Raw genomic sequence first — 26,744 nt, 5'->3', positions numbered from 1 at the left:
CTGAGCAGGGAGCCCGATGCGGGACTCGATCCCAGGACTCCAGGATCATGACCTGAGCCGAAGGCAGTCGCTTAACCAACTGAGCCACCCAGGCGCCCTGTTTTAGGGTATTTTTAAAGCTCCTCTGGATTGCATTACTATTTATATGTAATCAGAACCACATTCACCTTCCAATTTTTTGACTGAAGGGGGCACTTCTGTCAGTTTTTGTCTTCCTCATATGTGCTGAAATTTTAGTCTGCAGACGAATCTTGAGGGGAGGATGGGGTCATCCCACTTTCCTTCCCGGCCTGGTGACTCCATCACGAGGTAACTGGACGGACCCAAGACCCAGGTCATCTGGTAGCTCGGCCATGGCTGGGGGGCTGTGTTTTGGGAATATGGCTTCCAGGAATGGCATGGGGTAGCAGCTCTTCCCAGGCCTTTTTAGGGGAAGAGGCTCTCCAATTCCTTGGTTTCCAGCGTTGAGCCTGGTCTTCGATGTTTGCCTTATGAGTAAGGAACATTCAATATCCATTGCTCAGAAATAGTTAGGCGGCAGGGATATTGCCTCTGAGCACTTCTAATTTTTTTTGAAAGATTTTAAAAATCTTTACACTTGGTAGGGATAGGAAAGGTGGAGGGGAAGCCTTGAAATGTCAACTAAAGGCAAAAAAATGTCACTCACTAGAAAGAAAAATAATCAGCTAAAATAAGAACATTTTGGCCAGAAATTTCATTCAAACTCTTCAAGCTTCAGTGTCCCCATTACAGAGTTTCTGTGCAGCTTAAATGAGATAGGATTATTTTAAGATAATCCCATTTTAAATTTCTTTGCAAACACTAAACACACAAAATATTATGTTCTGTTTATGTTTATAATCTTGTCTATCATGGCTGCTTCATTACAGTCGGGTAGCTTGAACAGGTCTGCTAAAAGATTTCTCCCTAACATATAATTTGCCTTTTTTTTTGCGTGAGAGAATGCGAGTGGGGTGGGGGGAGGGGCAGAGGAGGAGGGAGAGAGAGAACCTTAAGCAGGCTCCATGCCCAGTGCAGAGCCCAACAGGGGCTCAATCTCAGGATCCTGAGATCGTGACCTGAGCAGAAATCAAGAATTGGACGATTAACTGACTGAGCCGCCCAGGCGCACTTGCTTTCTAAGTGTCTTACTATGACCTTTTTGATATAAAATACGCAAGTAAAAATGAAAAAGTAGTTGTCTACATATCAAGATTTTCTGTTTTTATCTGAACTTTTACAACAGATAGGACACTTCCTAGATTTAATCTCAAAACAAGATCCACTTTTATTAATAGATTATAATTTGTATTTGTCTAGAAGCTTTTGATCAAAAAAGAGCAATTTTCATGTTTCAATTGCTATGAGAAGGCATATATTTTATTAGAAATCTAGAAGGTGGCATTATCTAAATGTACATTCTTTCCCAAATGAGAAATCCTCTTACTGACATTTTTAACTTTATAAGCGCAAGCCCAAAGAAGACTAAAACCAAGACAAACTTTTGAAAGAATTTCCTAATCAAATCTGTGATCCTGTCATTTCATTTTTAAGAAATGGCAAGAGTGGATGGGTCATTTGGTTCAGCCTTCGGCCTTTGATATGCACTGCCAAAGGCCATTCTGGTAAGTCAAAGAGGTCAATTTAGAATGCAATCAACCATCTGACTTTTATTTTTGAAGCTAGCTGAGCCACCGGAAAAAAAAAAAATCTCACTATTCATGCAAAGAATTATATGTTATAAGGAGAGAAATAAAAATAAAATGATATTGTGGAGAAAAAGACTGAGAGAGATGGACACAGACTGACTGATTGATCCGGGAGTTTGACCTGGTATGCCATTTGGGTAAGACAGCTAAAGTTCAGCATGAATACTTCTCTAGCTCATCTATTTTCTTTCAGATTTCTAAACAGAGTCTCTTAGTAATTTTTTCTGCTTTGTAAAAAAAAAAAAAATGTGGATAGTACTGTCTAGCCAAAGAAGCCAATAATTGGAGATAGGCCTACTGTTCAAAAAAAGCAAAAAGTAAATGCTAGCCTTGCTGAATATGTTTAAGCTGGCTCTCCTTTTAGATCTCCACTAACAAAGTTAGATTAATCATTGATGAAATCATCTAGAAAATTGAATCAAACAAAACCCTGTGTTGACTGAGTTATCCAAGTAATCCTGGTTTGGGCTATAATTCTATTTATAATTGCATCTGTTCTTCCTTCTCCCTGCCAACAGAGAACAGAGGCCAGCGTCTGGTTGCCAGCCCCCATTCCCTGCCTCTCAGTGTCAGTTACTCTGTTGGAATAACATGAATTCACAGTCATGGGAGGGGGGTGGCCCCCTAGCTTAGAGCTGCCCCACAACTCCTGTTTGACTGGATTTTTCATAACAGAAAAATGAGCTTTAAGGAATACGATACCAATGTGACAACTTCTTTCCAAATGCAGTATTCATCGTTTTCAAAGAAAAATACAGTGCACGAAGAGATATTTTTCATAAGCATGGTTTTTAACAAAGTATTTGTCTTCTGTATTCTGTTCTATGTATCATATCAATCATAGGGACTAACTTGTCCATCTCTGCTTCTGAAGAGCTGGCAGGGAGAAACACGGACCCAGGGATTGGGGTGGAAGGAGCCTCGGATCCTTGCAGGACCGAATTAGGGTCTGAGGGAAATGAGCAATGTGCACCCCATCTTAACCACGGCTCCCCTTCTAGGATGGAGCTTTTAGCTGGTTTCACAGAAGGGCAACCTCCATCAGATGTTAAAGCTGGGGGAGCTCTAGGTCTTTCCAAGATGTCATGTAAATGTACGTAAAGCTCTGCTACCAATTAGCAACAATCTATTTTTGAATGGCTCTACATTTTCTAAACCTTTCTTTCTGAATTGCTAAGAGCATGTTGGTGATTACGTAAGAGAGAAAACAGCCTGATGGGTTAGGACCCAGTGTAGACCAGTTGTCTAACATTTTGTCCCGCAGGTAGTCTGCTTGCATGGCCCTCCAGAGCCTCGGGGTCCCTGCTGTTACGTGTGGGATTTGAACCAGTAAAGACCGTCACCCTGACCACACGATGTGATCGTTTCCTGAACAGATATGAAGAAATACCGCACTCCCCAACTAATACAGGCTCTGCGTTTCCAAGATCTGAAACAGACTCTCATGGTTAACTAAAAAGAAGACAACTGTGAATTTGGGGGTTGGCAACTTCAAAGCTCAAGAGATTGTGGTTTAATTTTTTTTTCTTTTTTTTTCCTGGCTAAGATACAAATCCTCAGGCCAACCCACTTCAGTGTCCCATGCTCCTGCCTGGTTTTCTTCTTTATACCCATTTTTGATCGTCCTGGCTTCCCCTCCCTCCTGGCTCCCATTTGGTTCCAGCTGTTCAATGCTTACTATTTTCTGTCAGACACAGTGGCCTGCTGCCCATTTATCTGATACCAGATCTTCCATTTTTTGAAGCAGAGGGTTTATCCTCTCATTGCTGGAAGCTCCTTAGCAGACACAGCCCTTGGCTCTGGCATTGGTATCAGGCTGGAATGTGAGGGTTGAACAAAAAGATTAAAAGTTTTTAATGTTCAGTTATTATTCTGCAAAGCATGGTCTACTGATTTCATGACGATTAAGCTCAGGATAGGCAGCCAAAATCTGAGTATAAGTTAGGCAAGTTCCCATGCTTTCAGTCAAGCTATGTGACCAATTGACAAAGCTAAACCAACAAGCTAGGGCCCCGAAGACACGGGTGTCAATTACAAGCATATCTGCATCCATATGTTGTTCTTGGACCTAATTCCTTGTGGATCTAGCTCAGTCACAGATACCGACTCAACATATATGTAACTCTTTGCCTAGGTAGACAGAGCACTTCCTTTTATGGCTTTTCATAATTTGAAACTGCCAACAATTTCATGTTATTTTTCTCTCCCGTTCTAGAACACTCACATTAATAATGATTCATAAGCGAATAGTCTTGAATCAATATCAAAGTATATAATATTTTTAAAGGAGAGTCATAAAAATTGTAACCATATGCCATTGACATTTTGTTGAGAATAAGACACACATTTATGTTCGTCTGTTGTCAATATAGGCTATAGAGCAGAACAAATGAGTCACAGCAAAGACCGTGATAAAATATGGTGAGCACATTGGCAAAACATTAGTCCTAATGAGCTAATCCTGAAGCAAAAATCTACTTTCTGCCACAAACAACTTAACCCAGCAACATAGAATATTTTAAAAGCTTCTTTCTCCTACATTTTGTTTATTCTGATTGTTCTCCAAAAAATCATACTTTATGACATTATTTGGATGAATAAAAGTGACACTGACTGCTGGGATATATTCTGGGGGGCTTCTCTCCTCTGAGTAGACGTAGCTATTTTAAGATTCTAGAAGACAATTAATCAACTTAATGTAATTTTCTAAAAACGTGCGGCAAGCATCTCAACAGGAGATGAATGAATGAGGCAACACTTGCTATCGTTTAGGACAATCTCCACCTTCAGAAATCCAATTTCTGTCACACACTAGAGTATTTCCTCCTGGTAAGGAAAACGAAATTGGTTTAGAATCCCAAGAATCTGAGTTTCAGACACACACACACACACACACACACACACACACTTTTCTTGCACTTCTTTGAAAATAATTCCATAAATGTGATGGAAGGCATAGTGTGACACAGAAATATATTATTTATATTCATTGGTTTTATTTTTTAAAGATTTATTTATTTATTTGAGAGAGAGAGAGAGTACACATGAGTGTGGGGGTGGGGGAGATGGAGAAAGAATCCTCGAGCAGACTCCCTGCTGAGTGTGGAGCCCAATGTAGGACTTGATCTCAGGACCGTGAGATCATGACCTGAGCTGAAATCAGCTTGACCAACTGAACCACCCAGGCATCCCTATTCATTGGTTTTAAACACATCTGTAAAGATGTAACAATCAGCATTTTGTTTTTGGAATTACACTTTGGGGACAGCTGGGCAAAAATCAAGGCAGTCTGCTAAAGGAAAGGAGAGTTGGAGAGCTTTGCCTCATGCTGAACAACCATTGTGGTGGGGGCCATAAGTGTCCTGTTCTACAGCATATCCCCCGGCCATCAAAGAACCCAATAGCAGTACTAGGCAGTAGACTAAATCATCAGTTTCTCAAGCTTTCATTTCTACCAAAGCTAAGCAGATGCTAGTGCTTCCCCACACCAATCTATGGTCCTATGTCCTCACTTCAAGATGCCCATTTATGATTATTTCCCCATTCAAAACTGCCCTTAGTGTGTATTTTAACCAATCTTGTTTGTTTACGAAGTGGCAGGGATGTGGGAAAAAGATCAACTCAGGGAAGGACTTGTCCATGAAGACAAGACTGTTCACCCTCTGGGGTGGAGCTTCATTCTGTGTTGTGGCCAGGTGGACATTGCAAATGCCTGCAGCAAGTTCTGGAACAATCCCATATACTGGTTGATTCTAGCGTTTTCGAATTTGCAGTTTGATTTCCCTAATTCAGTTGAGACAGAGTGTAGAAGAGTCATGAGGTTTTGTTGTGGTGGTTTTGTTCATTTGTTTGATTTCTCTGCCAACTCTTCTTCAACACAGACAAATTTAAGTGTGTGTGTTCTTCAATATTCTTACGGCCCCTCCTCAAGATAAATAGTCATGTCAGTATAACAAAGCCGATACCGTTCCTTCGGGACACTTGAGTCAGTCGGAAGTTTACCACAAAACAGAAGATGGGCCCCAGATATTTAATAATTCAGGTTGTTCTACAAAGTTATAAAAATTTTCACTTCAATAAGTTATTCATAAGGGGCTTTTGTAGAAACTGCCTTTCCATTTAGTAAGTGGCAAAAGAACACAAATCAGGTTGGAATAACATTAAATTGCATTTTCCTAATTATGCATTTTCTCATTCTGCCCTAAGATGCATAATGTTCTAATGCATATGTACACACGCACACACAGGCATGTGTACATATATGCACAGGCACACACACCCACTGGCACATACCACGTGCACAGGCACAAACACATACCAACACACACAGTATTTTACAAGAAAGTAGCTAAGATCGTGAGTTCTAGAGCTTTAGTATTACCTGTACCATTTAAACTTGTGTGACCTTGAGCAAGTCACCTGACCACGCTTCCCCTGTCTCTCCTGATGGGTCACACCGAGCTGCCTGCTGCCCTTCTATAGGTGTCTGTTCACAAATCCTTGATGGTTGACACCTGCCCACCAGAACCCATACAATTGCATTCCCACACCCAGTTCCGAGTCACAACCCTGAGCGGTAGCAACCCTGTGGCAGTAAAAATGAGTCATTCTTCTATGGCAAACTCATTTGCCCAACCACATAGTTTCCTACAAGTGTAGACTTTAACTATTAAACTAAAGGTAAAAAGAATCTTCTAAAAACTATACACTGCCACGAGAATTTGTACCTGGAAAAAGTAGAGACTTTGAAATTTATCTCTGCCTTCCAGGCTGGGAAGTAGTATCCACTACAACTCAAATGGAATGAACTAACTAGACAGTTTTATGCTGTATAATTCAGTTTGACTTAAATAAAATGCTTGCACAAAAAGTGCTTAGGGCCAGAACACTCTGTGGCCCAAATAACCCTTTTATCCCTAGATTTGGGCAAAGTCCAAATACTTGGAATTTTCCTATATGGAGACACCTGCTTGCATGTATTGCTGTGAATCTCATTATGAGGATGTTATACAGGACACTCACATAGTGACTAATGAAGGCCAGAAGCCTGATGATGGGAGGGCACTGTTCCTAATTACCAATGTGGTATTGAGAAAATGCTGACAAGACTTCGAAATGCAACTTAAATAAATTCAACAAATTTCCTTCTACCAAAATACCTTCTAATCATCATCCTACCATTAATTTTTGAAACCCTTGCTGATCTGACCTCAAATCTCCCAAATGTATGCTAAATTGTCAGTGTGAAAAGGAAACAAGAATATCTCATAAACATATAAAAAGATGCTCTACTTTGAAAAAGGGAAATGCAGCTGAAAACAGCGATACAATGTCGCTATCTTACACCCAGAAAACCAACAAAAATAAAAAAGTCTGACAATACGTGTAGTGTTGAGGAAGCGCGTGTGAGGGAGGAAAAGGGCACAATGTTTTGGGGAAGTCTGGCAGCATCTCTAAAATTGTAGGAGGGCATGCCCTCCAGAATTCCCCGCACTTAGGCACCAGGAGATTTGGAAGAGCAATTAAGGAAACAAAACAAAATGGAAAAAACCTATAAGTCCAGCCACAGCCATAGCTGTTTCAGGAAAGTATCTCCAGATGCTAGAATTAGTGGAAGAAGTCTGAGGAGAAGCAGGGGAGTCTCAGAGGATCTCCGCACAGGTTACTGGTGAGCTGGAGAAAGAACTGGATGGACGGAATGCTTGTGTCCTCCAGATTCATTTGCTGAACTCCAAATCCATCAATGTGATGGTATTTGGAGATGGGGCCTTTGGGAAGTAATTAGATAACGAAGGTAGAGCCCTCACGAATGGGGTTCATGTCATTATAAGGGATGCCAGAGAGCTTGCGTCTCTCTCAGCTTTACGTCATGCGAGCATACACCAAGGAGATGTCCATCTGCCAAAGAAGAAGAGGTCCTCATCAGACCCTGGATCTGTGTGCACCTTCTTTTTGGAATTCCAGCTTCCAGAACTATGAGAAATGAATGCTTGTTGTTTAAGCTACCTGGTCTGTGGTATTTTGTTCTAGCAGCCCCAGCTCACCAAGGCAGGAACCTAGTAACTTTATAGAAGATCCGCCTGGCAAACACCATCACAGCTAAGCAACCAGTAATGGGACAAACCGATAGCATGTCTCCCTGACTGGCTGTAGTGAGGACACGCCATGGCTTCTGTGACATACGTGCCCCAAACAGCATAGCCGGAGTCTAATCAAAAGAATGCATCAGTCTAAAACCAGACTGAGGGCCAGTCTACAAAGAAACGGGCCTGCGTTGTTCAAAATGTCAAGTTCTAGAAAGACACAGAAAGACTGAAAAACTGTTCTAGGTCAAAGAAGATCAAAGTACATGACATCTAAATGCAATGTAATCCTTGGATCCTGGACCAGGAAAAAAAAATGTAGTGGGTCAATTGGTAAAATCTTAGTAAGGTCTATGAATCAGATATTATTATTGTGTCAATGTCTTGATTTTGATCCTTATATTACAGGTAGGTAAGAGAAATGCTTTCAGAAAATATACCTGAACTACTTTGGGCTAAAAGGGCAATATGAATGCAATTTTTCTCAAATGTTTCAGAAAAACAACAGTATGTGTGTTTGTGTTAGAGAGAGAGCAAGAGAGAGAGAGAGAGGGAAACAGCGAGACAAAGAACGATGAGAAAGAAATGGTGGTGAATTTGAAGGGTGATAAAATGGTAACATTCGAGGAATCTGGGGGAGAGGTATATGAGATTCTTTATACTGCTTTACACACAAAAAATATATTTACACACTTTTTTTGGTAAATCTGAATGTTCTTCAAAATAAGAAAGTAAAAGGTAAAGCAAAGCAGGGAGCTGATGAGTGTTCAGGGGTTCCCTACAAGGGGAGGAAGGAGCTTGGGATGCGGAGAAGCGGAGTGACTGGAGTCTGATGGGTGCTCAGGGAAGGATTCCTTGAAGAAATGATGAGTGAGGAGCTGAGGAAGAATGGTGAAAAGAGCTTTCTGGGCTGGGGAAGAACAAACACAAAAGTCCTATGGCTCACAGGTGCACAGGTGGCATGCCAAGTGTTCAAAAGTGGCCCCTGGGCCTTTAATCCAGGCAGCAAGGGGATGCTGGGGTTTGGGGCTATTAGATCAAAGATTTTCAATGTTAGCAATAGTGGAATTTAATGTCTCTGCATTTTCCCCAGCAAACTGGATAATTCATAAAGATTTAATGTATAATGTAATGTGCAACTAGGAAAAATGTTTAGAAATGGTAAAACGTTCAGGAGCTAAAAATTCCAGTGAACAATGATAGGGTGTGCACTTTAAAATATAAAGAAATCAGACTGAAACGCAATGTTTCCTTAAAGTCGCATCATGCCATTGAAAGGCAATAATTAAAATGGGTCTTTTAAAAAAATCTCTGAACCTGTTCCATTTTCTCAAAAGCACCGGACCTGAATGCTGGGCTATTATTTCCAAAGCTAGGTAATATTTAGGCCTCTAAGTAGGGAAGAGAAAGATAATGCCATATTGCTCCTCTTGCATATAATATCTGCAGGGCATTTCCCTTTCAAAAATGACATGGAGTGGTGAGCACACTTCAAAGAACTGTAAAAGTGCACATGCATCTCCCCATCCATCCAACCAAGAGTCATTTATTACATTATAATGAAACGCTGTAACTATCTGATGAGGTGAGACAATAAATAGTTACAAAAAAATAATCAACATGTCCAAGAAGTGCTATGGAAATGCAGAAGAGGAAGGGACTGTCTGTCAGTGTCCTCACGGGAGGGTAAGAGGTGAAGGAAGAAATGAGTTGGATCTGGGAGGCAAGTAGGAGCTGAACAAGATAAGAAAGAAAGGCAGCATGCTCTGAGCAGCTGCTAACGTGCATGGCATACATGGGAAATGCCCAGAACCTTGAGTGGCTGTAGTGTGGGGAAAGTTGAAGACAGAATCCACTAGAAAGTGAGGCTGGAAAGGTAGGTTGGAACCAGGTGAGATCTGATCCCTTGGGGAGTAATCATGTGCATTAGCAGCATTCAGGAAGAAATGAATCATGATCCAAACTGTGTGCTCCCAAGTTAAAAGAGGCGAAGTGTGGAGGGTGGATTATAGATAGTGTGAGGAGATCAGAGACTAGTTAGAAGGCTGGACTAAAACCCTCAAGGATGTTGCCCAAAGCCAACTTGGGAAAGAAATCACCAACGACTAACCTAGATCACTGAGGTCAGGGACATGTTTGAATTATTTAGGAGGTGGCACTGCCTGTACAGGGAGTATGATCAGATGTGGGGTGGCTGGGAGGGGGCGGGATTAAGCATGGTTTCAGTGTGAGATTAACTGGATCAACTAAGATATGAAACTCGGGAAAAAAGAGAAACATTTATGAGGCAAGAAAATGTGTTAGCCATGGATCCTGTTGAGTTTGAAGTCACGGAGGGACTGCTGCGCCATCAAGGGGCAGAGCTCAGATGCAGAGCCCAAGATGGGGATGGGGCTGCGAGTATCTGTGCACAGGTGAGAGCTGAACTTGTTTGAGTGGATGAATCCTGTAGGGAGGTTTTTCAGGAAGTGCAGAGAGAAGAATGTCTAAGGCTAGATCCCTAGTGAACCCCAACAGTAAGTGGTCCATTCTCCTTTAAGATATTCCATGAACTGACAGTACATTGAGGAATACTTGATCCACTCTCTGTGACCAAAAACGTACTGAGTCTGAGTCTCTCCTTATTAGTGAATCAAATGCCATTTTGAATAAAATTGCATGTGTTAAATGGTTCATTTAACTATTAGGCTAAATGATAAAAGATAACGGATAGTTTCAGCCTATCTTTCTGAGTCATGGTCATTGAGCCAATGTACCCAAATTGTAGGCAGCTTGTCTGGCTCTGACCTGCAGAGTATGTAGTCCCACCTACCAGGCTCCACAGTACATGAAACTAGAGAGAATATGGAGAAGGAAGTTCAGGGTCTGCTAGGCTTGAGATCTCCCACAGATCAAGCTACTCTCCTACAGAAAAGATGATGAGGCTTGGGCAGAGACTGAGCAGGTTTCAGACAGAGTTCAGATTCCCCTGAATGCCCAGAGCAGGCCCCACAGCAGTCACATCTGGTGATAGTCTCTTGTCTACTGAGTTACAATGATGCCCATTCCTAGGCACCTGGGCACGGAAGCCAATGAGCAATGTTTTCCTTAGATGGGTGGCACCTATGACAATGAACATGAACGTACCTTAAGGAACTCGTGCTCGTGTTATCATTTAATCCTCATGAGAATTGTATGTCTCCTTATTTTACAAATAGAAAAGCTAAGGGTTTTTAGCTTGATCAAGGCCACCCTAATAGAAAGGGTTTTGGAACTGAACTCTGATCTCCTACAACAGACTGTTTCCTCCACTTCATAGTAGGATCAGAAAAGAGTGCTTGGGGAGGATTTGCTCCTTTAAATAATCCTTCCAAGAGTGTTTGTGACAGACTCCTCTGAGATGCTCACATCGTAATCCCAGAACATGGGAATATACTAACTTTCATGGAAAAGGGGACTTTGCAACTGAGATTAAGGTTAAATACACTGAGATGGGGAGACTATCTTGGATGATCCAAGTAGCTCAATCTAGTCACATGAGTCCTTAACAGCAGAAGAGAAAGGCAGGCAGATGCAACCCATGAAGAGCTTGACCCACAATTGCTGGCCTTGGAGATAAAGGGAAGGGGCCATGAACAAGGAATGTGTGACCTCTAGAAGCTGGAAATGGCCCTCAGTTTATATCCAGCAAGGAAACCAGAACCTTGGGCCCTATGGTTGCAAGGAACTGAATTCTGCCTGCAACCCAAATGAACATGTAACAGATTTTTCTCCTTTGAGCCTGCAAAAAGGGATAAAGCCCTGCCAACACCTTGATTTTAGTCTAGTGAGAGCCCTACCGGACCTCTCACCTGCACTATGGTAAGATAATACATCTGTGTGAAATTTGTAGTAACCTTGTTACGGCAGTCATGGAAATCTAGTGACTGTGTTTGTATGTCTACAAAGTCACAAAGACCCGGACTGAGTCAAGTTCTGGTCACTTTTTAGGACACCAGAGATCACTAGAGGCAGCAACACAAGGCATCATGCCAGCTCACAAACACAACTGTACCCTTCCCGACACTCACAACCCAGAGGCACACACTTTCAACCTGCCACCAAACCTAAGTCACAGAGTCTCGACAAAAACAGGTAATACCGACCTCACACGCTCGAGAAGTAAACCACACATGTACTATTTAAACTTCCTTGAAGACAATGCTCTATTTGGGTTGGAGGCTTATTCACTTTTACTGGGGAGTCCAATGGAGATATAAGCAAAATTTGGACTTTCATTTTATGATAGTAAATTACACTGAAGGCTGCAGATGGTGCACTGAGCTGAAGGACAAAAGGCAATGGTTTTGAGATCATCCGTGGCCTTGCTCTGTGACCCCGACCATATCCACTGAAACCTCTTGGTGATTCAGTTTCTTTTTCTGTTTTAGACTAACTTATCCTTCAGGTCTAAATGTTTATAGTTGTAGGACGCCAAGAAATGTAGTGCCAATTCTCTTTCCTCACTCAGAATATGTATTTCATGTGGCGTTGGTAGACATGAATGCCAGAAGAAAAGAATCCTCAGGACAAAATTAAGCTTGAATCACTTAACGCACATTAAACATTTGAATGTTTGGCATTAGCTTAAATGTGTGTCAAAGAATATTTTTGTCAACAAATGTTTTAAATAAACACACCAAAAGTTGTTACTAGTTGTTATCATGAGTTTTTTCTTCATTATTTTCTAGGTTTTGAGTTATTAACTTAATAAAAGCCACGAGAGTTTAAAAAGTATGGATGTAAAAAGAGACTATTAAGTGAAAATTGGAATTAAAAAAAAAAACCCACATGGAGCAGTTATTATGGTATCTTAAAACAGTATCAGGAAAACTCCCTGACCTAAAGGAAAAAAAGAGTTTTTAAGAACTAAAATAGCACAAACATTCACTGATAAGATCATATAGCTTTGATGATATATGAAGGGTTTTCTTGAAAACCTTCCATATGGGACTTCGAATGGACTGCTGTCAAAATTCTGTCGCCCACGCTTCCTGAATTTTAATCCATCATTTTCTGCACCTAGCATGGAGTTGTATTCGGCCCTGGACTTGGGACTGCTCACAGACTCACTGGGAGTGACAGTAACATCCCTGGCCAAACAGTGAGGCCTCTGTGTGCCAGGGAGGCACCCACATGGGAAGGAGCTGACATTGGAACAATGATAACACCTGCTCAGCTGAATCTTATTTATTCAAGAGTACACATTCATGCCAACCAACACTTAACTTTTTTTGTCTTTGACTAGCCTTTTGTGGGAATCTTAAATACGATTATTTTCGGTTTACTTCAACTCAGTTTATGGCTACGGAGCAGATACTATATGCTGATACTTGATCGCCTAAGTATTTCTTCTCGAATGTACCCAGGACCTTCTTTACTGCAAACCAGGCACTTAGATTTCCTTTTGCATGTCCAGCCTGTTCTTCTGGCATGACCAAGGGGAACATGCCTTCTTACGCTTAACAAGCATTTAGTAAACATCTACTATGTGCCAGACATTTTGCTGCCCCGGGAACATGGAAACCAATAACCATACTGCCTATCCATGAAGGCCTCTCGGGTATTGGAAATGTGCAGGCAAAACCATGCTTGGTCCTCCTGGTCTAGGAGAGGCAACAGGGACCAGGGTCATGGAGGCTGTGGTTAACTGTGCCAGAGATCAGACTAGCTACCAGTAAAGTGATGAAACATGATCCCTGAGACTACTAGTCTCCCATTTCTATGTCCTTTTGTCTGAAGGGATCCGGGCCCTTTCCAAGGTACACCTGCTGGGGAATGGATTTTCCCTTTGGCCTGAATTTAAGTCAATAGCTATTTTGTGTATTTAAGGTTAATCTCCAACAGCTGAATGCAATACTCTGGACCTTTGGGGATCAGGCTGCTGGGTGGACAATCTCAGAAAGAAGACTCTGCTGTCTTTCTATTACCTATGAAATCACAGTAGGGCAGAGACAGATAATACTACCTTTCTCAGGTGTGAGAAGGAGATGATAGAGGCAGAGGCAAAAAACAGAGACAAAGAAATAGCAAGAGAGAGGTTCTTGCTTTTTTGTTGGCAGGGAGAAGGCGTAGAACTTGGAGGAGAGTTCAAATTCCCCCCCACCCCGGCCCCCCACCTCGCCTATATTCAGGCCATGTTGGGGCTGGGAGGAGCCTGGCCAGGTCTGTAAGCCAAAGACCAGGGCACGAGAACTGGAAAGTTGCTTCTCCTAACACAGACGGGTCTTTCTATTCTCAGAAGGAAGGCAAAGAGGGAAATGAGACTGCAGCCTTGCAATGGAGCCCCTACTAGGTTGGAAGAGCCTGTCTCGCACACCTTTGTCACTGCTGACGGTCCTTTTGCCAATTCCTATCCCCTTGCCCTGTTCGGTGGGTGTATGAACAACCATTCCCTCCATTACATCCTCTGACAATCACTTTGTGCTACCTTTTCATCGCTGAAAAACAAATTTGCTTGTAGCCTATTTGAACCAATTCTTCCGGTTGCTAAAATCAGGTATCTTAATCAATAATGGTGTTATTAAAATGAAAAAAAATATATGCATATTTTAATTCTGTATGAAAACCTCTTTAAAAGAATAAGAACTCCCTAGGTTTTTAGGACTAAAGCGTCCTTAAAGGTCTCAGTGTTTAACCTTCTTGTTTTTGTTTTTTATTTTAATTTTATTTTATTATGTTATGTTAGTCACCATACAATACATCATTAGTTTTTGATGTAGTGTTCCATGATTCATTGTTTGTGTATAACACCCAGTGCTCCGTGCAGTACGTGCCCTCTTTAATACCCATCACCAGGCTAACCCGTCCCCCCACCCCCCTCCCCTCTGAAACCCTCAGTTTGTTTCCCAGAGTCCAGAGTCTCTCATCAACCTTCTTGTTTTAAAGACATGGAAACTGAAACCCAAAGAAGCTTAAAGCCTTGGTCAAGGCTGCACAACCTGGAGGCCACTGCTTCCTAATGGCAAAAAAGATACATCAGTTTTTTTTTTTTTCCAAATTGATTGGATAACAGCAACATAATGGTTTTGACTTCAAAAAATTGAAGTTAATAAATGAAACTTTTGCGTTAGCACTGAGAAAGGTCCTGAAAGAACCTCTCTGTCCGTGTTTTGCCAGTTTGCCAGTAAATTTTATTACTAGTATTTTCACATACAGGGAGACCTATTAGCTATGTATACAGATATGCTTTAAAGCAAACTGGAATACTCTTCATTTGGAAATGAAATCCTCTTTTGAATAAATGTCAGATTTTTATTTTTATTTTTTTAAAGATTTATTTATTGGAGAGAGAAAGAAAGAGCGAGCAGGGGGAAGAGCAGAAGGAGAGAGAGAGAGTCTCAAACAGACTCCATGCCGAGGGTAGAGCCCAACACAGGGCTCAATCCCACGACCCTGAGATCATGACCTGAGCTGAAATCAAGAGTTGGATGCCTAACTGACTGTGCCACCCAGCTGTCCCTAAATGTCTGATTTTTAAATAAATAATGTAAAAGCATAAACATAAATAACTTCAAATATTAGGTATCCGTACTTGAATTTTTTTCTTCAAAAAAGTCTCTGGGCTTTCACATCACTCTTCATTTTTGTGAAGGTTACTCAGCTGTAAACAATTTTCTCATTCCAAAGAACAGTGAAAAAGGACTTTTAAGAGTTAATCAAATTAACAATGGATGTTCAAAAATAATTTAATTATTACATTTCATTGAGTAGTAAATTTTGTTTAAGTTTTTTGTTTGCTTGTTTGCCACGTCAAATGTTCACGCCTGTGTTCTTTATACAGAATGTGTGATTTGAAAGGCCAAAGTCACTGGTCATTTTGACAACCTTAATTAGCCACTTAAATTGGTAATTAGTAGAATAATTATATAAAGAAAAGCTCATTGTGTCATCATAAGTGGTGTCATCTTTTTAAACAGACCGCCTTCCAGATCCTATTGTTCAACTCTGCCATTTTGGTGTTTAGCTTAAAGAGCTGCCAAGCTTCCCAAATTCCATGTCAGGAGAAGTGGTATGTTGAAACTGAATTAGAAAAACTGACTCTTTTCACATTCAGCAGCACAATTAAAGGAATTTTGCCTAATTTGGGTCCATTAATTCTTCTAGTCTCAGAGGCATTTCCACTTCAATCCAATTGCAAAATATTAACATTTTCAAAGGCAAGTGTTTTTCTCTATTGCCACTCAGTAACATTCATTAAATTTTATTATTTCTACATCATTTAATGTAGGTCAACATGTCATGTCCAGCAAACACAAGCATTTCTTTCCAGCTGACTGATGTTGAAGTGAAAGATAAGAGCAAACAAGTCTCACTTTAGTGGAAAAAAACCTCTCATTTGTAAACATGAGCATCAAAATCAAGACTACAGAAGACAATGTGGCAGATGTAATGCTGCAACCCAATTACTCCATGTTTATTGTGTCAGAAATGTATTTCTATAGAAGAAGAAGAATCAAATGATGCCCCTTTCAGAGTTGAAGGAGGCTTTGTTTGCAAAGCTTAACCCACTCCTAGGGAAACGACTGAGCGCAGACACAGTGTCCAAAGCTGGATTCACTGCTGATATCCTGAATTACTGAGAAGCCACGAATGAGGAATGGTTGAGCAGAGCAAAAGTGGCCACAGGTCCTCTTGTTAAGAAGCTCCTTTTCAAGACCTCTTCCTATGGCGAGTACTCCAGGGTTTCCTTTTCTGTCCTTGCTCTCTCTCACTTGGATGCTAACTGCATGTGTAATGAGGCTTGCCTGCCTGCCCGTCTGCCTGGGGGAACTGGTCTGCAGGACAGAGCAGCTGTGGAGAACACCGGCTCTGGAGCTGGGCTACCTCCCTGTGGCTCCGGGAGCCATCCGTGACTAGTCGTTTGATCTGGGGTAAGCCCGACCTCAACGCATCTCCTTCCTCGTCTCTCGAATACTAATAAAAATACTTTATTGTGTGCTTGTCATGAGGATTAAAAGAGATTGTATGAGTCAAGTCCCCCCTGGCACACAGGATGGGCTCACAATCTTTCCGGGTACACTGTGAAGAAGATGATTCAAGGAACATCGTTAGCAGACGCCGACAAACTGGCCATTTGTAAGTCATAATTCCATCACAATCGCTCACTGATGTGCAACCAGCCCACTCTCCTGATGCTGCTTTCAGCACTTCATTTGCAGTGAAAAGGGAGACTCCTCTCCCCTTACTTTCATATAGTAAATAGAGTCTAAGTGGTGAAATAGACACATCTCTCAGTGGCACATATATCTGAAAGGAGGAAGTTTGGGAAAGAGAAACAAGAAATTAAATAACTAAAAAGATCTACTTCGGGTGGTGGTCGGAGCCACGAGGAAAATGAAGGATAATAATGGAACACAGAAAGTTGCAGTGGAGGGAAGGCTGAAGAACATCCTTCTACTTGGTGACCCAGGATGACTTCCCTGAGAAAGTGACATCTGAGAATCTGACAGAGGAGGGGAAGCTGTGAGAACTCGGGCAGAGGAATGGCAAATGCAAGGACCCAAGCATCTAATCCCCTAATTTCACAGATGAGAAAACGGGAGATTGCTGAAGGAGGCGTATCTTGGCAAAGAGTCACAGAGCCAGGGTTGGAATTCTGCTGTCCAGACTCACAGGCTCTGAGATTTCCTAAACCAACTCCCGAATTGGCCAGATTGTTCAAAGTGCTTGTGGGCAGTGGAGGAGAGGAAAGAGCATCCCAAAACGGGCTGAAAGACAGCCAGTCAAAGGGATCCTGGACCATATCATAACATGTGGGGAAATCTAGACTTTTAACTCCAGAGAATTCCATCCTTAGAACATTCCTATGTGAAGGAGAGACACCTTGTTTTTCTGAGACTCAGTGACTAGAAGAGAAAAAGAAAAAAAAAACTTTCACGATTTTCTGATTCTAGCAATCAAATTTTCTGGTACAACCAATTATTTTCAAATCACTAAGGGTTTCAATGATAGCAACATAAATCTTATAAAGCAACGAAGAATCATTATTGCATGTCCTTCATGAGTTGTAGTGATCCTACTTTAAAATTCTCTGGTAAGCAGGTAACACTGGTCTTACCCTGGAACTCATCTTCAGGACTGTAACCTGGGTCAGAATTTTTGTAGATTCAGACTGCCTATTTCATATACGTTATGGAATTTTTTATTTAACCTGGAAGCATAAGATTACACTACAGTTAAGGTGCTGCCTGAAGGAGAAAATATAACACAAACGATCAAGGGACTTTCCAAAGTCACTTAGCAAGGAACCAATCCCATTTTCATACAATTCTAGGTGATCTAAACTTTATTTTTGCCTCAAGCAACTTTTTCCAAGAGTCATGGAATAAACTATATTGTATTGGACCCTCACACAATTGCCTTTGACAGACAATATACTGCAAAATTATGGCTACAGTTGTAGCTCATTTTTTTGTTTCTCAAATGCTAATATGCTTATAAATTACCAGAGGATCTTGTTAAAATACATGTTCTCTTCCAGTAGGTTTGGAATGGGGACTGGGACTCTGAATTTCTAACAAGCTCCCAGGTGATTCTATACTGCCCTGAATGAAAAATCACAGAAAAAAAAATGCCTTGTCTCTCGAGTCTCAGTATAAGTTAAAGCCAAACACCTATAGAGCAAATTATTTTCTTTTACACTGCAGACCTCTTAATCTCATGGCTGATCACATTTTCCTTTTCCACTTGGCCACTAGGAAACAGTCTTAGCAAGACTGTAGGACTTAATGGTTATGCATTGTATTCACTAATCCTTCTCCATTAACCTACTCTTGACAACATCTAACTTTCCTAATATTGCTTTTTTGTTGTTGCTAATATTGCTATTTACCCCCTAACTCACCATACTTTTTATGGTTGCCTTATATGCATCTTTGTTAAGACACTTCGAATCACTCCTTTGAATAAGAAAGTGTGTGAAAAAGGAATCGCTACACAACCTAGTCAAATGAAAATATGTGCTCAAGGACACAGGATGCACTGGAAAATTTCAGGCACTTGTTGGAGTGGGGTAAGTGATTGAGATGGAGAAGCAGCCTGTCCTAGACAGAAGTAGCCTGGAGAAGAAATAACCCCACCTTCTTTCACAGTATGTTTTTGGCTTTGCCGGATAGATAGCATAGGGATGGCTGAGCAAGCTTATATTTGAAGGACTTAACAGTTGAGCTCTGGTTGCCATAAGAGGGTTTAACATTATTATGGGTACTTGGAACAGCTTCTCTGGCTTCTAACCTCAGAGGAAAGCCGGAGTGGGCACTGCTAGGTATTCTCAATTATCAATGGGAAGGACAGAGTTCCACTTCCTTAGGTAGAGCTAACAATCAGAGTGCAACATCAAGCAAACTCAACTCCTCATGCCTTCCACTTTAGAGATGCTGCTGGAAACCACTACAGAACTGGAAGGTAACACTCTGCTAGTTACTGTTTAGGATGCAAGAGAGGTTCTTTAACTTAGGTGAGGTCTTTAACCCTCTGAGTCTCAATGGTTTCCTCTGTAATTTGTAACAATAATAACATCCTCATAGGATGGCTCTGAGAATTACACACTGAACTCCGCGCCAGGCACTTCGTGGGTTCTCCATCAATGGTTTATCCTGTCACATGTATTACTGCTCTTTCTCTTTGTGAAGCTTCAGGGAAAATCGATGTGAAGAAGAAGACAGCCAAGAACCACACTCATTTTTTTTTTTTTTTTTGTTTTTGGACCCATCTAGAAGTTGTCTGGATGCCCTGTTGTTACTGTTTATCTTCAAAGTCACTTCTGCAATGCACTTGAGAAGTAAGGAAAAACAGTAGTAGTTGATAAAATCAATAACATTCAACCTTGTTGTTGTAAACTAAGTGTTGACTTCTTCACCATGCCAGGGACGTCCCTCATGAAGGAACACAAACAACATAAGCCGTGTGATTATGATTTCTGCTAAAGTGTAAAAACCCTTGTTATGAAGAACCCTGTCAAAACCAAACCAAACCAAACCAAATGAGACTGTGCTGTGGGCACCCAAAAGACAGGCTGTCGCTCCGCATCCTGCTTGAACCTGAGCTGCAGACATTAAGACAAGTGGTCTCTTTTCATTCAGTATCACTTTCTGCATCTATCACTCACTCCTATTTCCAGCATATGACTTTTTGGAAATTCTAGTATCTCCCACACAAGTGTTTGAAGCCCCTCCTACTCTCAACCATTTACATATCATAAAGTTCAGAGGAGAGGAAATTCTTCCTTCTGCTCCTGTAAACATGTTTACAGACATTACTTCTCAACCGAAGATCTTTGGTCTGTCAGAGGTTCTGCTTCTTATTCAAAGCTCCCTAAACTATCAAAAGTAGTATGATTGGAGGACAGGAGAAGTTACAAAATGTCAAAGGAAAGTGAGTGTATGGAATTTTTGTGATTACTGAAGTCAATACTGCCCTTTCTCAACCACTTACCCTTTATGCTTTCTGGGTACGCCCATACTGGGTAAGTACAATCACTTCTGGGAGGATGCTTCCTCTTTAAAAGAAGTTAATAAGCAGAAATACCACATGACCCAGTAATTCCACTACTGGGTATTTACCCAAAGAAAATGAAAACACAAGTTCAAAGACAGATAGGCACCCTATTGTATATTGAAGCATTATTTACAATAGCCAAGATATGGGAGCAATCCAAGCATCCATCCAAATAGATAAAGAAGATAAAGAAGATGTGACATACATACATATATATATTATATGTGTGTATATATATATATTATATATATAATATATATATATATATATATATAGGAATATTACTCAGCCGTAAAAAGGAGGATGAAATCTTGCCATTTGCAACAACAGGAACAGACCTAGCAGGTGTTATGCTAAGTGAAACAAGCCAGAAAAAGACAAATATACCTTATGATTTTTTATATGTGGAATTTAAAGAACAAAACAAATGTACAAACAAAAAGACAAAAGCCTCTTAAATACAAAGAACGAACTGGTGGTTGCCAGAGGGGTGGTTGTTGGGTTGTTGTATGGATGTTGGGTTATTGTATGGATGAAATAGATGAAGGGGAGTAAGAGGCACAAACTTCCAGTTATAAAGGAAATAAGTCACAGAGATGAAAAGTACTATAGGGAATACAGTCAATAATATTGTAATAATGTATGGTGACAGATGGTGACTACCCTCGTCATGGTAAGCACTGAGTAATGTGCAGAATTGTAGAATTACTGTGTTGCACCCCTGAAATGAATGTAACATTGTATGTCATTTGTACTTCAATAATAAATAAAAATAAATAAAAAAGAAGCTAATAATAATAAAAAAGAAGCTAATAAAGTTAGTTACAATGGAATAATGACTTGCAGAGGAATTTTTGTGTAACAACAGAGTAAATGTCATAAATGCATTCAAGAGTGCATATAAATAAAGTGGTTCCCATCTGGGAAATACATAAGAGGCTTTAGGCAAAAATTGACCAGATGATTATTTGTTCCTCAGTCTTCCATTTCTCTGACTCATGCCACCACGTTCCATAAATAAAGCTCTATTTCTCTCAAAGTGACAGACCGAATGTGGTGTCAGCAGAAAAGTCATCTCTACTTTCTTTAAAAGTATTTTTCTTTTGAAACGCTATCAAACATGTATGCAGAAAAGTGTACAAATCCTAAGTTTATAGTTTAATGAATTATAGAAAGCTATCTAAAGGAACTAATTCACATAAAAATACAAATACACTTCATACGTTTTAAAAGAATAGCTTCCTGTAAAGAATTTCTAATTAGTGGCATTACAACTTTGAGGCCAACATGGCATGTATATTCAACCAAAGTAAGAAAACACTCAATAAAACTCTCCCACTGACATGGAAGAAATGTTTCTAATTTTTCAGCTGAGATTCTGCTCTAGAGAAGCTTGCTTTGTTGGTCTACCATGAATGAGGTGTCTGGAAATTACTTAAGCTCTATTCGATCCTGAGATGGGCCTCCGCATGAGTTGTGATTCATTTGTTTTCCATGAAAAAATTTTAGAATAACTAAGGAGCAAATATTTCTCTTTTTAAAATATATAGCTTTTGTTCATAACTGTGATGTATTATTATTATTGCTGTTTTCTCCTTTTTAAGAACTTCACTGAGATGCGGTGACATATAAAAATTGTATATATTTAAGGAGTACAACTTGATGTTTTGATACATGTTTACATTGTGAAAAGATCAGCAGGATGAAGTTAAATAACAACCACCACCCCTACATGATTGCCACTGTGTGTGTGTTGAGAAGATTTTACTAAAAATCTATCCTCTTAGCTACTTTCAAGTATTCAATGCAGTATTGTCAACTATGCTTTTCATTGGATAGAAATCATTCATCTTGTGTAACTGAAACTTTGTAGTCTTTGACCACCATCTCTTCATCCCCCCATCTCCTTACCTCCTACCCCTGTAACCCCCATTCTACTCTTTCCTTCTGTGAGATTTACTATTTTAGATTCCACATAAAAGTAAGTTCATGCAGTATTCGTCTTTCTGTGTCTGACTTTTCACTGAGCATAATGTCCTCTAGGTTCATCTGTGGCTCAAATGGTGGGATTTCTTTCTTCTTTAGGGTTGGGATATATCCCACATTTTCTTTATCCAGTCATCCCTCAACAGACATTTAGGCCTGTTTCCGTATCCTGGCTATGGTGAAAACGTTGCAATGAGCATGGGAGTGCGGATATCTCTTCCTAATTGTTCTTAAGAGGGATGCAAAATAAGGTTGGCCCAGGTGAGGTTTCTGCCTGGACAGGAGCCTGCCACGGTGCCTTGGGTTAAAACTGAAATTAAGTTTGCTCTGGCTTATAGCTCTACTTTCTTCAGCAACTGCCCTCAAAGTTGGCCTCCTAGTCAGCTGCTCTCACTCAGCATCTCTTTGCTCTGTGTTCTCCATAAGCCACACACATTTTAAAGCCTTCTTGTCCTACGTGTATGTGTGTGTAAGAGTGTGTATATATTATACACATATCCCATTCTCAGAGTCTGCAACTCATAATTACCTTGTTAATCTGACAACCTTGTCTATTCTTATTGGATAGAGCAGAGGTCCAAACCTACAACAATCTCTCTGTAACATTCTGGAGGATTTGGGTCCCCCAGACTGGGTTTTTAGAAAGGGCACTGTATGAATCTAGCAGCGAGACAGTTTTTCTCAATAGAACCTTCTAGTGCCTTTCAAATGTTCAATATATGACAGCTTGCTCCAATACACACAATTCTACTTGACTGTATTGAAGTGGGCTACCCATAATCTTCTTCCCCTATCCTATTAATATTCTCCCTTGACAACCAGGATTTGAAGACTCAAAGCAACAAACATAAAGGATCTTAAGGGACTGGATCACATAAGCCAGGATTAGTCTCCACACATAGTCCAATTAGAAGGTCTTAGGTTCAAAAGGGATGCTCTGCACCACAGAATCCTACTGAGTGTGGGTGCCAACTCAGAGAACTCATCACCTTTCTGTTTCCCTTTAAGAGTTACCTGATAGAATGAAATTCAAAGCACGTGTCTTCTTGCTGCCAAAATCGCTGCCCAAACTGCCTGACAAGATGTGTAAGATCCAGTGAAATGTCTTGGCAAAAGCTAATTCAGGAGTGTTGGCCAAGGTGCTGAAGTGAGGGGAGGGAGGCAGGGATACCTTTGCCAGTGAGTCGCCCCCTCCCCCGACTCTTTGTAAGACACTGAGCTTATTCATTTTGACAAGATACCCTAGGATCTCAAGCCTGACATAAATTCAGAGCAAATAATGTGCGTGTATCTAGAATACAAATTCTTTATAGAAATTCTAGCAGTACAAAACTCAGGAGAAGCCCCTTAAAAACAAAACAAAAATCAAAAACAACATTTAGAGCTGTTCATTCCAAATGCATGCTACTTATTTCTCTGCACTTCTCTACCAGATCGGTCCAGAGATTCAATAAAACAAATCTGCAAAATAATGTTACTGTACAGTAAATGGCAGGGAATGACAAATCCACAAACCGGACTGATCATTCCACAGTAAAGTTTATTTTCCATATGTTTGAAGATTTTCTTATTATGTCTACTTTTACTCGAATTGAACCTTCCTCCTCCCCACCCCAAATGTCCCTTCTGACAGTTTATCCTTCCTGCCCTGAAATTGTGCTTGCTGATGTCCCAACCACTGGCAGCCCCTGGCACAGGGTTGGAGAACAGTTGCAATCACCTCTGTGTAACTGCGGAGTGCAGCCAGTGGTAAGTAAAAGAGAAGGCACCCTGGCCACCAACCTGGCCACACTCCAATCACCCCTACCCTTTTGGGCATCTGATGCCTCTTCCTTCTGCCAGGCAATTAGCTTCCGTTCTGTTCAACTTTCCGACCTCTGGCTTTAGAAAGAAAAGTCCTGGCTGTGGGAATTGGCTCCGGGCAGCTCTTGGCTCCCTCTTCGTGGGTGACTGGCAAGAGTAACACTTTCTTTGACACTCTTAAAAAAAGCCGTTTAATTCCTAATGATATTTCCTGGCAATAAGGAAAATGAAACCCACAGCGTGGGATTCCGGTCCAGCAGAGGCAGGCCAAGCGTGCGGCTGTTGAGCCCACGTCTGACTGTAGCGTTCTGCTCACTCGCTCCCCATTCCCACCAGAGTTGATTTTTTAATTTTTTTTTTTTTCCTCTCCTGACACTTCCACCCTGGAGTGTGACACCTACTGGAACTTATGCGCATCAGGAGACACGGGGATAGGATTTGGGCATCGGACGGAGTGGCTGGCTGTTGCCCCAGGGATTTCCCGCGGAAATCACCCAGAACTTAGAAGGCGTTTCAAGGAGGAAGTAACCAGTAAAGCGATCTTGGCGGGAGAACCCCGGGAACATCTTAGAAAAATACTGGAAACCACTGGATACTTAATGACCCACGTCTCCTCCAGCCGGTTCCCCGGGCCCCTTCTGGAGGCGTATAGAGTGGTTTGTGGCTTTTTACCGCGTGGACCGAGGGTGGTGCGAAGGACATTTATTTCTGCGATAGCGTTAACACGGGGCTCCCAGCTTCAGCCGGAGCGAGGACCTCAGGGTCACATCCCTTCCTCGCTGCGCACCAGTTGCCAGGGGTGAGGGAGACGCGCAGACCTGAGGACGGCAGGGTTCCCTCCCGTAGACCCCCCTACCCCCCGGGCACCCCTCAACCTAGCGCCGATGTGACTCGCGAGGCATTCCCGCCACCTCCCCAGCCCCCAAACCCACACACGTCCTCTCCCACGCTCTGCGTTTCTGAGTGTCCCCGGTCCCCCGCGCGCGCCCCTGGCCAGAAAGCGTCGGTGGCGCTGCCTCGCGGAGGGGACGCGGGAAGGGACGTGCTGGGCGCTCAGGGCGGTTGGGCTCGGGGCCCCGTGGCGCCCCGGGCGCGCGGGAAGGAGCGGAGGACGCCCCACACTCACCCGCTGCTGCTGCCGGCTGCTGACGGCCACCGCGGCTGCGGACGCGGCGCTGTGCCGGAGCTCGGCCGCCTGCCCGGGTCTCAGCAGGCTCCGGGTGAACCTGCGGGTCCGCTCGCCCGCCATCGCCTGCCGCGCCGCTCGCGCGGGGGCCCGGAGCGCGCGTCCCGCCGGCCTTCCCCGCGCCAACCTTCTCTACCCACCCGCCGTTCAGGAAGCGGAACTCGGAGCCTCTCCCCCCCCTCTTCCTCGCTCTACTCGCAAGAGGCGGGTTTTTCTCTCTCGCACCCCCACTCCCCCACCCCCTTTCCTCCACCGAAGCTTCGCGACGACTTTGCAAACTCTGCGCTCCCCGGGCGCGCGCAGCCAACTCGGCGAGCGGCCCCGGCGCGGCGGCTGCGGCGGCGGCGGCGTCTCTGCAGCGGGGGCCGCGGGGCGCGCGTGGGACGGCTCCAGCTGCCCGGCTGGGGCTGTCCCCGTCGCCCCCGGGACCGGCAGGCCGCGGGGGGGGAGGGCTCGGGGCGGCCGCCGCGGGGCTCCGGGCGGGGCCTGCCCACGCCTCTCGCCCCCGTTTGGAGGCTCCTCGCAGGGCTGGCGCTCTGGCCGCTTTTGCCGATTTAGCCCCCTACCTTCCAAGGCTGGCGAATGGGCGCGGGCGCAGCTTAGTGGGTCTTTCCATCCTTGGGAAGGGGTCAGAGGCTAATTAGGGGTCTGGTGGCTGGGATCTCCTGCATCTCCAGAGCCAGCCTTCAGAAGTCTTCTTTGCCCAAAGTCCTTCTTCAGGGCCTTGGAATAGGCTTCCAAAGTCATAGGCTTCAACCGGTATTCATTCATTAAGCGCCCACCATGTACCAATTCACATTGTTTTGGAAACCCGGGATAAGGAGGGGAACTTACCAGGCCTGCTTTAAAGCTGTGTAGGGCTGGTATGTTTTTTGGGTTAGGGGTGGGAGGTAGCAAATTACCAAGTTAAACAGACGAATTCAAATATGTGAACAAGGACATTTCAGATAATAGAAGCTAAAGAATAATAAACCAGGGTGAAGTGGTGTAAGAGGCTTTGAGGGGTGTATTTGATAGAGTGAGGGGGCTAGAACTGACTTGTGGGTTTACCCGGTGTGTGTGTGGGGGGGGTCAGTTATGGGGAGGACTTACACTTGTGTTGTTTTTCTGCTCCTGCTCTTAACACACATCCCTCTGGTCTGCACATTGTCTCCAGCCAGCTGATTAAAGTCTACTAAGAATTCTCCTGAGTCACACTCAGGGTGGTTCTTTAACTCAGTGTGAGGTTGGCTGTGGAGAAGAGCAGTTTGGGCCCTTAGGATACTAGTCTGGAGAGATCCAGGACAACCACTCCTAAGTATTCTAGGTTTTTCTTAACTGCTTTTTATAGATCCATGACACCGACATTTTTTCCAAAGCCAATATATAGTTTTAACACAGGGTTGCCCTTGTGTATAAAATCTTCTTGAACAGCTGATAAATGTGCTTGAGTTGGCTCTCTGCTTTCTGGGATTCAGTTAA

General features: G+C 42.5%; 1 protein-coding gene across 2 annotated transcripts in view; it reads right to left on the bottom strand.

Moving 5' to 3' along the window:
- DOCK10 (dedicator of cytokinesis 10) overlaps window positions 1–25,424 on the bottom strand; it is a 262,982-nt gene extending 237,558 nt beyond the window's left edge. For both annotated transcript variants that reach the window (XM_073877933.1, XM_025890663.2), the window contains exon 1: window positions 25,224–25,424. In XM_073877933.1, coding sequence (XP_073734034.1) covers window positions 25,224–25,346 — 123 coding nt within the window. In that variant the 5' untranslated portion in view covers window positions 25,347–25,424. The remainder of the gene's footprint in view (window positions 1–25,223) is intronic.
- Between the last annotated feature and the right edge of the window lie 1,320 nt (window positions 25,425–26,744).

Source organism: Callorhinus ursinus, unplaced genomic scaffold (genome assembly GCF_003265705.2).
Source record: "Callorhinus ursinus isolate GAN/ISIS: 27379988/994484 unplaced genomic scaffold, GSC_fseal_2.0 scaffold2, whole genome shotgun sequence".
In the NCBI taxonomy this organism is placed as follows: domain Eukaryota; kingdom Metazoa; phylum Chordata; class Mammalia; order Carnivora; family Otariidae; genus Callorhinus; species Callorhinus ursinus.
This window is presented reverse-complemented; position numbering and strand designations above follow the sequence as displayed.